This window comes from Chamaea fasciata, unplaced genomic scaffold (assembly GCF_029207755.1).
Source record: "Chamaea fasciata isolate MVZ Bird 193981 ecotype frontalis unplaced genomic scaffold, bChaFas1.0.hap1 SCAF_6, whole genome shotgun sequence".
Classification (NCBI taxonomy): domain Eukaryota; kingdom Metazoa; phylum Chordata; class Aves; order Passeriformes; family Sylviidae; genus Chamaea; species Chamaea fasciata.
This window is the reverse complement of record NW_027094091.1, coordinates 44,518,812-44,532,254: the sequence shown is the minus strand read 5'-3', so window position 1 is coordinate 44,532,254 and position 13,443 is coordinate 44,518,812. Positions and strand designations below refer to the sequence as shown.

Genomic DNA, 13,443 nt, shown 5'->3' with positions numbered 1-13,443 from the left:
GGAGCAGTGGCAAAATAATGCATTTGCTGGAGGGTCTGATACAGTGTATGGGTCGTCTGTAATCTAGTCAAATTTGGTATACGCCTGAGAGGTTAGGCTTTGCCAGTGCAGCACGTGGATAATTGTATCACTTTGCCTGAAATACTAGAAAACCAAGAAGTTTAATCTGTTTTATTTTCACTAAATGTGCTTTTTGATCAAGTTTTTTTTCTCTCTTTTACTGAAAACTCTTAAATATATACTTACTCGCAAGAAATTATATAAAGCAAATTACAGTGATAAAGATTAAGAATTTCTTTAAGTTTTTGCAAATTCTTGCTGTTTTGTGCATTAAAAATAAAACAAGTGCTTTGTGTTATTTCAGTAGTAGTGAACAGTTAGAATCCCCACATAGATTTTGGTTTATTTAAATATTAGGACAACATTAAAATAACAAGGAAAACTTCCTTTCTTCCTGCTTTTCAAAGTTGTTCTGTGAACTTCTTGGTATCATGAGGTGATGAGTAATGTGAATAATATCCCAAAAGCTTTGAAAATCCAAGTATTTGGTTATAAACCTAAAATATATGTCCTACTCTGTGTCCTTCTGAAAATCTGGCTTTGTCAGCCTTCCAGTGTTGAACCATGTGGTGTCAATACTGTTTGTTCTGGCCTTTGTTAAATTGCTCTGCAATGAGTGTAACATTAAGCAGTGAAAAATGATTTAATGGTATTGTGTGTCTTCATTGTTTCTTTCACGCTCATCTCCATTGTCTTTCCCTCAATTGGTGGACTGTGATTTGAAATGGATGTTTGAATTCAGATGTACAGAGAATTTCCAACCTCTAAAAAATAAACCTGTGGGAGAGGAGGTGGGTTTTCCAGATAGCACATTGCTTTGTTCTGGTAAGGGGGTCAGTGCAGTCCCTCATTAGGCATGCTGGAGAGGGGCTGGTACTCCATTTCAGTTCCACTAGCCTCCAGCTGGGTGTTCATTCCATTTGGATTCTGGTGCTTGAATTGATCATGCAAATTATCAATGTCTGAGCTAAACTTCGGTCCCATTTTCATTTTTTTTCCCATGTATCTTGGTGTGCAGACTAGGTGACTTTGTCCTGATGTTTCTCCATTTTTCAACAGCTTGAATTGTGCAGGTCTCTGAACAGATAGCATGTTTCATTATAGGCATGTACTGAAAATAAATTTCAAGGTTTTTATTGTTCTTTCTTACCCGTTTGCTTGGGTGGTACTTATGTAGCAAATTGCTGCTTGTGTTTTGAGATGCTATCGCAGCTTTCCAGGAACCTGCATTGTTTCTCAGCTAGTTAGTGGTGCAGAGCAATCCAGGAATTGTCAACACTTTTGCCTTACAGGGCGTTTCACTGAGAAGTCTCCTGCACAGCCTGCTGCAGAAAATGGAAGGCGTGACAGCAAACCTTACATGCATACTACAAGTAAAAAAGAATATTGAAAAATTGTTCAAGTAGGAAATTGAAATGTTTACATAACAGGAGTTGATGATTATGAGGTTCCCCGTGTAACTTTAGGTGACTGATAATGTCTTCACATGTAGCTCTTCTTTAGAGGAGCAGTCATGCTTTGCCTCAGAGTTTAAGTATGGGGCTCTCCTGTTTGGTGTTTTCCCTCAGCTCTGAGCTGTGTGAGAACTTTTCTTGGCATTACTTCATGAGGAGGATTTCTAGCAGTCTTGATTGCATGCAAGATGATGAAAGGTTAACCTGGGTGGAATTAAAAATATCCTAAACACTGAAAGATGCCGAAGTATCCACCCAGATGCTTGAGCTCTCAGTTCTAAAAATTGCATTTTTTAAGAGCCGATGTCTGCTGACGAGCTGCTCTGACTATTGGAATGTGCAGTTGGCAGCAGTGCAGTTAGGATGGAGCATGATGGTGCTGTGAACATTCACCCAGCTCATTTTCAGTGTAGTTTTTTTTATAGTGAAGATGAAACATCAATTATCTCCCCATCTTTGCTATTCCCTCTCCTGCCCTTTGTCAGAGTGCAAAGCCAAATGTGAAACCTTGGCACCAAGTGAAATTGAGTCTTGTTAACTCTTGATGCAGTGGGGAGTAGCCTTTAACATTGAGGCAAGGCCCTTTTTCTCCTCTTAGCATTTTTGCTGCCCACACATAGCAAGGGGTCATTCAGAAGCACATATGGCAGTTCTTGTAACTCTGCTGAGGTGAGAATTTGCCCTTTTAGTGGGAGGTGGTTGGGGGGGTGGTAATGGAAGAGACTTTCTAAGTTTGCTTTCTGCTAGGCAAGTATCACACATGGGCTAGTCAATATGTGTTTGGCTAATATAGAAATGGAGAAAAAATATTCACTGGTTTGATGTGGCACACCTCAAAACCATGCTTTAAATTTCCAGTTCATACCTCTTTGTTATTTGCTTCCCCAAATTTTGCTTTAGTGTATGAAAAATGATCCTTAGCTTCTTGCTGGGAAATCTCCAGTAATGAGTGAGGAAACTCATATTTACTTCAGCTAATTAACCTCAGGATATTCTGAAGCTGTGTGTTAACTGGACAATGCAGCTTACTGACCAGAGTGGCATTGTCAGAAACAGCAGGACACTGCAATCCAGTAGTAAAATAAGAAGAGTAGCCGAAGAGTTATAGTGTTCTTACTGTTGTTTTATTTTCTGGGTTGGAAAAATTGGGAATGTGCCAAGCCACCAGAAAACGTTCCTTCTTCAGAAACTCAGCTTTGATTAGGCCAGACTTCCGCCTGAGTAGGGAGATTAATCAGATGGTTTCTGTCCTCTGTTATCCATTATGTTTTGGGCTTGACTAGTAACTGCTGTCAGTAGGAATATGTATCTGTACGTATAAATGTCTCAGTTGTAAAATTGCCATCCAAATGAGGCTTGAGCCTCGGGTGGGGGTACTGTCAGATATATGGAAGTAGTAAGATCCCAGGCAGTTGCAACTGCTTCTGGTATTTAAAGGTTTTAGTAAACTCTTGCCAAATGTTGTTTGCATTGAACTCGCTTCAGTTTCTTTTTGACACAGGCGCCTGCCTTGAAAATGAGCTCCAAAGCCCCTAAAACCAGGCTGAGAATGTGTAAAAATAGCTTCACCTTTTGCGTAATAAAAGTGGATGTTGGTATTGGAAAAGTTTGCACAAGTAATACATTTTTTGTTGCTTGGTAGCTGAAATTTAAAACAGTGTGTTTGAGGATGAAAGAAGTAGTTTGTATTACTCCAGAACAGTTTTTTCATACATTTTTTATCTGCCCTCTATTTTGTATAAACTCAAGAGGAGAAGATGGTAAAGACATGGTTTGTGAGGCTCTCAAAATAACTAGTAAAATAATTTTTTATTAACTTTTTATTGTATAGTAATTTTTATTACTATAACTAGTAAAATAACTTTTACTAATTTCTTTTTGTTCCCTCCCCTTCTTTCCTAACTTGATCCCAATACATTAATTGCTTTATTTTCCTGACTATTTGTATTTCAAATTTGTGATTCACTGCAAAAAGTCATGTGGCTCTCATTGACGTCCTTCCACTGGTTGGTGCAGGGCAGGAGGGGAGAAGCAGCTGAGCTGTCCTAGTGAGCAGGCACCCTGCCCCAAAACACAATTTGAGTTTTAAACCTGTGTGATAACCCTGGCACAAATGCTTACAATTTGTTGCCCACGAGTGCTGGTTTAAGCAGAGTCCAGTGACCTGGTACTGATGGAAGAAGCTGGACAAAGCTATTTTGATGTCTCTGCTCTGCTCCTCACAGTGCTCACCCATTGGAAGGAGCAGGATAGCAAACAAACATGTAGCATTGTTCCAGGTTACTACATTTTTCTACTGTTTGAGAGTGGTTTGGATCATTGTCCCTGGCTGTGAGGGGGAACCAGGCTCCTCAAGCATCCCATCCTGGTGCTGGTGGACTCTGCCATGATCAGTAGGTCATAGAGGTCATACATACACCTCTTGCCAATGCCAGTGTTCAAGACAAAGCTCTTTTGCTCCTGCCAATCCTGAGGTTAGGATTGCTGTGAAGGAGGCTAACAGTTAACGTGACTTTTTTTGGTGCTTTGTGTTTTGTGTTCTTGTTCTTTAAGCAAGCAAAACCCATTTAATGAAGACTGAAACACCTCCAGCAAAATCAGGCTCTTGCTTAATCATACGGCTCCCGAGCTGAAAATCTGAGCAATGCCACATACCACAGCTTCTGTTGACTACACTGGCAATATTAGGTGGAAGGATTTGAAGTCCTTGAAACAGGGACTGGCCTGTTTGTAAGTGCTGTTTTATAATAGGCAAGATAGTGACAAAGTCAGTCTTATTTTACAACTAGCACAGCCCTGCAAAACCTTCTGCAGTGCAGAAGAAAAGATGTGTGATTCTCTGCCTGGCTTTCACTAGAGATTTAGCCTTACGTGACCTCCCTGAAGTCACTGAAACAGCGCAGAGGAGACCCTGCTGCTTGTTTGCTTTAACTGTGTAATACAACAGCAAGAGGAAACCAGCAGGCAGCTTTTTAAAAAAAAAAAAAAAAAAAAAAAAACCCACCACAAGTTTTTGGGGTTTGTGATGGGAGGGAAGAAGCAGGTCGCAAGATAAAGTTGAGTAGCAGGAGGGAACATTTGTGAGGGAGCTAAGCTGAAGGCTATTGATTGGCAGCCAGGTCCTAACATCAGCTGCATAAAAGGAAATCGAAGAGTCTGCCCAAATATTACCAGGATAAATGGTACTGAGCTGAACATCAGGCTGGTTTGCCCTTCTGGAAGGGCGTCAGGTGTCCCCTTTTCACTTTGCGTAGGGATTGCATAGCACCATGCCACACTGTCCTCTGCACCAGTATGTGCTCGTGGTGGCCTTGACAGTATTTTGAGGTAAAATTGCCTCTCTGTGGGCAAATCACATAGAGTATCTCTGATGCTTTCACACAGTCAAAGCCTGAGATCAGAGATACATGCCAGGCTTGCTTTTTTCCACAAGAAAAAAAGGTGAAATACATAAATCCTTTTCTAATTTTACATCTTTATGCCAGCAGATACCTGAGTTAATGTGTATATGTTGCAGAGCTCTGTGTGGTGGGTGGAAAAATTCAATAGGAGAGGATGAGGCTTCTCATACCATGGAGCCTGGGAAATATGTAGTGGGAAAAGAGGCAGATTCAGAGCCCTTGGAGTGAGGGAGTCTTGCTGGGAAGGTTTCAGGTAAGTCTTAGGAACATCTTCGTTTAATGTTCTTAAGCTTCCTTTCCCTCTTAAGATACCTAGGATTTTGCTAAATGCCTCATTTCTTTTTCAGCAGTGCAAGGATGCCTGGAATTAGGAACAAGGCTTGAAGCGTCTATACTGCCGTTAGTGAATGCTAAAGAAAGAGAATGAGTTAGTGAAGACCAGTAACAAAAACTCGTACTGCAACACCCCCCTCCCCCGTCCCCTCAAAACCAAATAAACAAAAGCTGTGAAATTTTCATCCCTGCTGTCAGTATTTGGTTTTGGGGCAGCAGCCTTTCACTGTGCTGTGGTAGCAAATTGCACTCCTGGAATCTCTGAGATTAGAAACAAGCCTGAGTAGCAGACAGCTGGTGAATGTGTTTTAAAATTGTCCATTTAACCCAAGGCTGCTCCACTGAATGCTTTTTTAACTCTTATTTCTTTAGTTAGATGTGTGATATCTTTGGCCTTTCTATAGACAGACAGCCTGTATGAACTGTGTGCTTCCTATTGATGGAGCTGCATTTTTACTCACCAGCAGTAGTCTGCTGGAAATTTCTGATTCAGAAATAGGTCTTCTATAAATGATTTAACATCAGGCCATGGAAATGCATTTGTGTTTTCCTTCTTAGGGCTATTAAAGATGTAGAGAAAACATTTACCACCAAATTAATGGTTGCATTTTTGTTTTAATCCTGCAGATGGGGTTGATTTATATCTCAAAAAATATATGCTGCAGAGAGGAATTATAACATTACACAATTTTTCAGTTGTACTTAATTTTTTTTTCCTGCCAATAACTTTCATCTAGATGCTGTTTCTTTAATGTGGTGGGTTTTCTTTCTCATTAACTGAAAGGCAGTGCATTTCATCCTCTGGTTTGTATTTCTTTGTTGGCTGAAATACTTGTCTGAGGTCTGTAGAGACTAGGAAGCTGGGCCCAGGCAGAAGGTGCAGGGGCTCTTACTGCCATCTCTATCTCGTGGAGGGATGTAAAAGCAGAAGGGTGGCAGTTTGCCTGCAGTGTCTGGGGGGAGGCAGATCGAGCTGAAGAGAAAGAAATGGTATAGTTCTACATGCAGATAGGAGAGAAGATGATTAAATGACAGAGCAGGGATTTTGCCAAATACTGGCTGCTCTGATAAAATCTGGTTGACTTTCCCTTGAGGATTATACAGAGATAAGCAGCCTTAGCTCATTAGCACCTGCCCTTTCTCATGCTCTGATGATTGCTTTAGGTTTGATGGCAGGTGGTGATGACAGGATTTGCTCTGATCTGGAGAGCAGTGCTGGAAGTGCAGCACATCCTGAAGCCTGAGATGTTAGGCCATGTGCCATTTCTTGCAGCTGAGATTAGACTCGAGCTCAGTTCACTGATGTATTTGTGCTTGGATGTTTCTCCTCATGATGTTTAGTGCTCTCAGTGCATGAAAGCAACCATTAGAATCACTGCACTTAGTTTTTCAACAAATGAACTTCGTACTCACTCCCAAAAGCACAGCTTCTGAAGTAGCAGTGGAAATGAGCTTAACTGCATAACTCTGGGAAGTTATATATATCACGGTTGGGTCCTGGAAAACTGACCTGGCAAGTATGAAAAAAGTCAAGTGATGCTTTTCAGCATGCCTTCAACTTAGGTCACTAATGATATTACTGCAACATCACAGTTACTGTAAATGTCAGTTCTATGAAAGAAATACACATTAATGCACTTTAAATGGTTACAGAGTTATACTGTGTACCTTGTGGCCATCCATACACATCTCTATGTGATAAAACTGGTTTGAGCGATTTTCAGTCCTGAAAGGCTTTGCACCACCTCCTGCTGGAAGTTAACATTTCCTCATATATGCTTGTTGATGTGAGCAGTTGTTCAGTGATCCTCTGACCTTCAGCCAGAAAAAAGCAAAGTTAAAGTCATTATGTCTTTCCTGGACTATTTTGGAATGTGCTCATCTGTCCCCTGAGCTGATTTGGCAGGGATCTCTGTGTGGGCTGGGGGAAGTGGAGAGTAACTGTCCCTTTTCATCAAATGGAGAATCACCACCACTTCTATAAATATAAGACTTTATATAGTGTCATGTTTTAACCTCAGCCAGAAGTTAAGTACCACACAATCCCTCTCTCACTCCCCACTGAAAAGTGAGCAGATCAGAAGGGTAAAAGTGAGAACTCATGACTTGAGTTAAAGATACTAAAATAGGTAAAGCAAAAGCTGCATGCACAAGCAAAGCAAATCAAGGAATTAATTTACCACTGCCATGGACTGACTGGTGTTCAACCATTTCCAGGTAAGGAGAGTGGTGTTTTCATTACAGTCTCTATGCATGGACCTTTTGGACCAGACCAATGTTGCAATGAACTCCTCTCCTTGCCCCTGTTCCCTTTTGGACTTAGCCACAGACTTCAGTCCCTTAGGATTTTACCTGCTGAAAGTGGAGCCTTATCTGTGTGCCACAGTCCCTTCAGGGGTGTGTACCTGCTGCAACACTGACATAACCACAGGCATAGCTGCTTTGCAATGCACTTGCTCCAGCATGAATGTATCCACAGCTGTTTGGGGCTGTTCTCCCATGTCAACTAAACCCCAGGTCACATTCCTGTCAACTTGAGTTCACACTGCAGTTCCAGCATGTCCAGTGTAGCATCACAGCAATGTCAGTGATGGCCTGGGCATTTGCCAGCATGCCACTGCTGACATCAAGATGTTCCCAGGCCCAGCAGAGTAGGATGGTCAGCAGCTCAGCAAGCAGCAGAACCAAGAAGCAGCCACTAATAGGTACCAGGCTTTGGTGTGCAGTGAGGCAATCAAGCCCCATGGCAAGCCCAGCAGCCAGTCAATGAATAGCTAAACAACAGCTATAAATTCAATCTAGCACATCGGAATCAAACCTGTCGTTGCCTCAAACCCTTCCAGCCCCACACTGGCCATCAGAAAGGACTGTTGTGGTTTAACCCCAGCTGGCAGCTAAGTGTCACACTGCTGCCACTCATTCACTTCCCCTGCAGTGAATGAGTGAGAAATCAGAAGGGTAAAAGTGAGAAAACTCATGGGTTAAAATAAAGACACTAAAATAGGTAAAGCAAAAGCCATGCACACAAGCAAAGTAATCCAAGAAATTCCTTGGAAAAACCACTTCCCATGGGCAAGCAGGTGTTCAGCTATCCCCATGAAAGTAGAGCTTCCTCACATATAATGGTGACCGGTGAAAGCAAATGCCATGATTCTTCCTGTCCCCAGTTCTTTCTTCTTGCCCCAGTTTTATGTGCTGAATATGACACCATATGGTCTGGAATATCCCTTGGGCCAGGTGGGATCAGGTGTCCCAGCTGTGGCCTCTTCCAGCTTCTTGTGCACCCCCAGCCTCCTTGCTGGCAGGATGGGCAGAGAGGCAGAAAAGGCCTTGACTTCTATAAGTGCTGCTTAGCAGTCACTGAAACATCTCTGTATCATCAACAGTGTTTCTAGCACAATCCCAGAGGTAGCCCCATATGAGCTACTATGAAGAGGGTTAAGTCCATCCTAGCTGAAACGAGTACAATGTTAGACAAATCCACTTAGAAGTATATATATACAGTATATTTATCACTTAAATTAACCATCCTAGTTGAAGAATGGTGGTTTTCTGCTTTTAATTCTATATATCAAAACCTCCCTATTTACTGAAACATAGAAAATCTAGCTGTTGAATTATTCTGTGTCGCATACTTTTCCTGTATCTTTTCTCAGTGACTCTCCTGGTAATTGTTAATTGCCTCTCCTAAAGTTAGGCGTGAATCCTGCAGAGATCCACCTGGCTTTCACTGCAGACATATCTTTGTCCAATTCTGTGGTGCTACATCTTCATCACAGTACAATTGTGGCCTGTTTAAGCCCAGAGACACAAAAAAGGGTTAGAAATGAAAGTACTGCTTGCCATGGCAAAAATGTCTTTGGGTTAGGTTTGTTACTTGGAAGACTGGTGGTAGATATGAACTCTGCACATCAGAGTGGGCATGTCTTCCTGCACAAGTCCCCAGGTAAGAGAGGAGGAGAAATGTTTTTCTGATGGTGGTATTTCTAATTCATTTTGGACTGTACCATTGGGTTAAGTTCTCATGTCGCTTCTTGTTGCTGTTTTAATTTAAAAACTAAGAACAACATTTCATTTAAAAAAATCTTAATTGTTACATTGGTTCTGAGGGTGTTATGTCTCAGCTCTGCAGTAATGACATCTGGGCTGAGAACACTCTCAACTTTATCTCAGGTTGTATTTCCGAGGAAAAAATTTGGCCTTTGGCCCTTAGAAGATATGCAGCTTGAAACAGGAGTATCTTTGAATTATGCTCTGTGCATTTCCTTTGTGCTGCATCCGCAGCTGTGACCAGGTGTGTGTGCAGCAATGCTGAGCAGAGGATGGAGGAGGCATTGGGAATGAAACCCTTGCAGGCAAGTTGGTCAAAAGTAGAAGGGAACAAAACTGAAACCAGCACTGGCTCTCCTGGGTTCTTTGCTGCACTTAGATGGTTAACCTAATCTCTTAATGCAGCATTATGGTTGTCAAAAGCAGAAAGGAAACGTTAATGTGTATGTATTGTAGGCACAGTTGTGGTGCTGCTGACTCCATGCCGCATCAGGAAAAAGCATTTCTTCCAAGTGATGCCCTTCAGAGCATGGCTAAAATAAAGTGAACAAACAGTTGTTACAATTCTCACAAAGAGCTGCATAAAGTTGCCTGGAGCTCTACTTAAAAACCTGTGTAGCACATAAACAGCTCATGATTTGCAGATCCCTGTAACCTGTATTGGAAATAATCTCTTTGCATGAGCAAGAACTACTCTGACTAGCACACTTGGGGAGAGCAAAGGCTCGTTTATTTCATGTATCACTCCACTGATTTTCTGGCATGCTGTTTGGTGGGGGAGAATAGCTTGTAGAAGTATGGTTTTCCTTATGTGGGGCAGTGATTTGAGGATGTGGTAGAAAGGAGCCTGGGGGCATGGGGAGAGACGAACTGTAAATAGCTTTTTTTTCTCCTATATGGATGCATTGGAAAAGCCCAGAGAAACGGCCCCATCTGCTTTTGTTTTGTTTCCTAACTGAATACTAGTGGACAAAGCCAGCTTCTGAATTGTCTAAAACAAAGGGGTTTAACTAGCATCCTTTTCTATTTATAAAGGATCATTTATCTGACTTTATCAGGAATGTATGAGCCTCTAGTCTAAAAACCTTGGCAATTAAAACATTTTTCCCCCTCCAAAAGTCCTGAGTTCTGAAGCCCAAGAGACTCTTAGATGGGAAAGCCAAGAGTTTACGTGAGTTGTGACTGTTTTAAAAAATACTTTTCCTTTTCATACAGTGGGAAGAAATTGGTGAGGTGGATGAAAACTACGCTCCGATACACACATACCAAGTATGCAAGGTAATGGAACAGAATCAGAACAACTGGCTTCTGACTAGCTGGATCTCTAATGAGGGGGCATCCCGCATCTTCATTGAGCTCAAATTCACCCTGAGGGACTGTAACAGCCTTCCAGGAGGACTTGGGACCTGCAAGGAGACTTTTAACATGTATTACTTTGAATCAGATGATGAAGATGGGAGGAACATCAAAGAAAACCAGTACATCAAGATTGACACCATTGCTGCTGATGAGAGCTTCACAGAGTTAGACCTTGGCGACAGAGTAATGAAGCTCAACACGGAGGTGAGAGACGTTGGGCCCCTAACAAAAAAGGGATTTTACCTCGCTTTCCAGGACGTGGGTGCCTGCATTGCCCTGGTCTCCGTGCGCGTGTACTACAAGAAGTGCCCGTCAGTAATCCGCAACCTGGCCCGCTTCCCTGACACCATCACGGGAGCGGACTCCTCGCAGCTCCTGGAGGTGTCGGGTGTCTGCATCAACCACTCAGTGACTGAGGAGGCACCGAAGATGCACTGCAGTGCAGAGGGGGAGTGGCTGGTGCCCATCGGGAAGTGCTTGTGCAAGGCAGGGTATGAGGAGAAGAACAACACCTGCCAAGGTAAGCGTTTGCAGGGAGGGAGCTGTGCTGAGCTTCCAAGGTGATGTGCAGTCTGGGCTTTCTTCTCTCCTGTGTTTTTTGTGCCTGGTTGAATTGACAGCGGTGGGTCAGGTTCTCACTTCCACTGAGGTCCTTTGACCTCAGTGGTCAGCTGTTTAAGTGTTACAACAGGAAGACCGAGGCCTGGGGTGGATGTCCTGGCACTTGACACCTATATGCAGGTGCTTCTGGTGCTTGCAGAGCTGCCAACAAGGGGAATCTGGCATTCTACTACTACCTTTGGAGCACTGTACTATTGGGTCCATAAGGCAATTGTAGTCTTACGTGTTATTTAGAGATTTATGTTATTTTTCCTCAGTATCAGGGTTTCCTTATGAGTCTTGGAAGCCTGGGTTGGTTGTTTTTTTTTTTTTTTTCTGGACTGTACCAGGGAATGTTTGAAGTTACTCTCTCTACAGAAGATGCATTTTGTTTTTGTATTTAAAGGAGTGTGTTTTTCTGTCTTTATCACTCTATGGGGGGCTGGGTATTTGATGTGGTGTGAGTTGATTGATTTTCCTCTCTGGTAAATAATTTAATACAAAGCTGGTCAGCTGTTCAGAGTTAAACTTAAAGCCTCACTGATAAAAATGCTTCCATATGTGCTGAAGTTTTCCCACAAGTAGCTGGCTGAGGTTCCCAAGTTGTTGGTGAGCATAGGTCTCCTGAATCATCAGAGGCCTTGTGCAAGAGATCTAGGGTGTCTAAAGCTCAAGACCTTAAAAAGAATACTTACGAAGAACAAGAATTTACTCTGAGTGTAACATCTCTTTTTATGGTTTGCTGTATTACATGTTCGTTTATAAAATTTGCCGTTCTGTTGTAAATACATAAGAGGTAGCCTAAAACTAATTTTCTTGTAAAAGAGAAGGGTAAACAAATAAAGATTTCAATACAGTTTGGTTTTGGCAAAATTAATATATATTGGCTATCAGCCCCATCTTAATTGGCTTTTCTTTGTAGCCACTTAATAACATATGGTAATAGATACTGTGGGGAAGGCAGAGGAATTCCACTTCAGCTGAAATCTGTGTTGCATTTTCTCTTCCCCTCACTCCAGACATTCATTATTGGTGTTTGTAGTGTGGCACAAAGAATAGATCAGTGCATATCCACAGCAAACTGTGGCCATGATCCATTAGTCCTCGGTCACATGCTTGTGACCCTGAAGGTACTTCAAATCTCTTCAAAGGTTTATATAGAGAGAAATGTTTGTGTTGGAGAAATCTCTACTAAACAGTATGTGGAGTGAGATTCTTGACCAGAATAGTCTCCTTTTTCTACAGATGTAGTCAATACAGCAAAATCTTTTTTTTTCCTGTTTTGTTTTTCCTAATAAAGATATTTCCCCCTTTAAAGGGGGAGAAGAGACTGATTCAGTGTTTAATACTGTGCAGTGGGGGAGCTAAGATCAACATTATCCTAAGTTGAGGAAATACAGACTGCCACGGAGGGATGTTGGTCGATAGATCAGCAAGGTTTTGCCTACTTATGGCAGAAAATACCATGTCACAAAGTGACAAGACACTGATTTGGCGCAAGGTCTAGACAGTGAGGTCAGTCCATCTATAAGAATTTTTGGAGGAAAGCAGTCCTTTATTAGTCACCTTTCAGGTCCTGTCCTCAGATGCTCTATTTCTTGCATTTCTCAAAGCACTCTTAGAGGTCTCACAAAAAAAACCCCCAAAACACACACACAAAACAAACAAAAAACCACAATAAACACGCCCCGCCCCCCCAACTATTAAAAAAAAAAAAAAACAACTATGAACCAAACCACCAAACCCAAAGAACTACAAATTTAAACCAGAAACCTGAGACTATCATTGAAGAAGCTGCGCTGCCTGTAGAGCGGTTGCATCTCTGGCTGTGTTAAGATAGAAATCTGGGACATGCTTCCAGAAGACCTTAGTGATTAAAGGTTGTGCTTTCTGTTTTTGTGTGTAGGTTGGGGGTTTTTTTAATTTGTTTTTCTTAATCAGGAGGACAGTATGTGGCCTCTCAATTTATGACTGTGTTGGGCAGGCCTGTGATCATAATTAGGAAGGGTAAAGATGGTTTGTGGTGGTGTATCCCTGTCCAGTTCCTAAGGTACATCCACATAAGCTGCTCTTTATGTCATCTACAGCCTCCACCCTCGACAGGGTTTTTATCACTTTCTTGCTCTAGAGGTGTTAAAACCAGTAATTCCTTTTTGTGGGATAGCCCTAAATTCCATCACCAAATC

General features: G+C 42.0%; 1 protein-coding gene across 6 annotated transcripts in view; it reads left to right on the top strand.

Moving 5' to 3' along the window:
• EPHA5 (EPH receptor A5) overlaps positions 1-13,443 on the top strand; it is a 193,448-nt gene that overhangs the window by 32,894 nt on the left and 147,111 nt on the right. For all 6 annotated transcript variants that reach the window (XM_066186187.1, XM_066186186.1, XM_066186185.1 and 3 more), the window contains exon 3: positions 10,514-11,177. In XM_066186187.1, the coding sequence (XP_066042284.1) occupies positions 10,514-11,177 (664 nt within the window). The remainder of the gene's footprint in view (positions 1-10,513; positions 11,178-13,443) is intronic.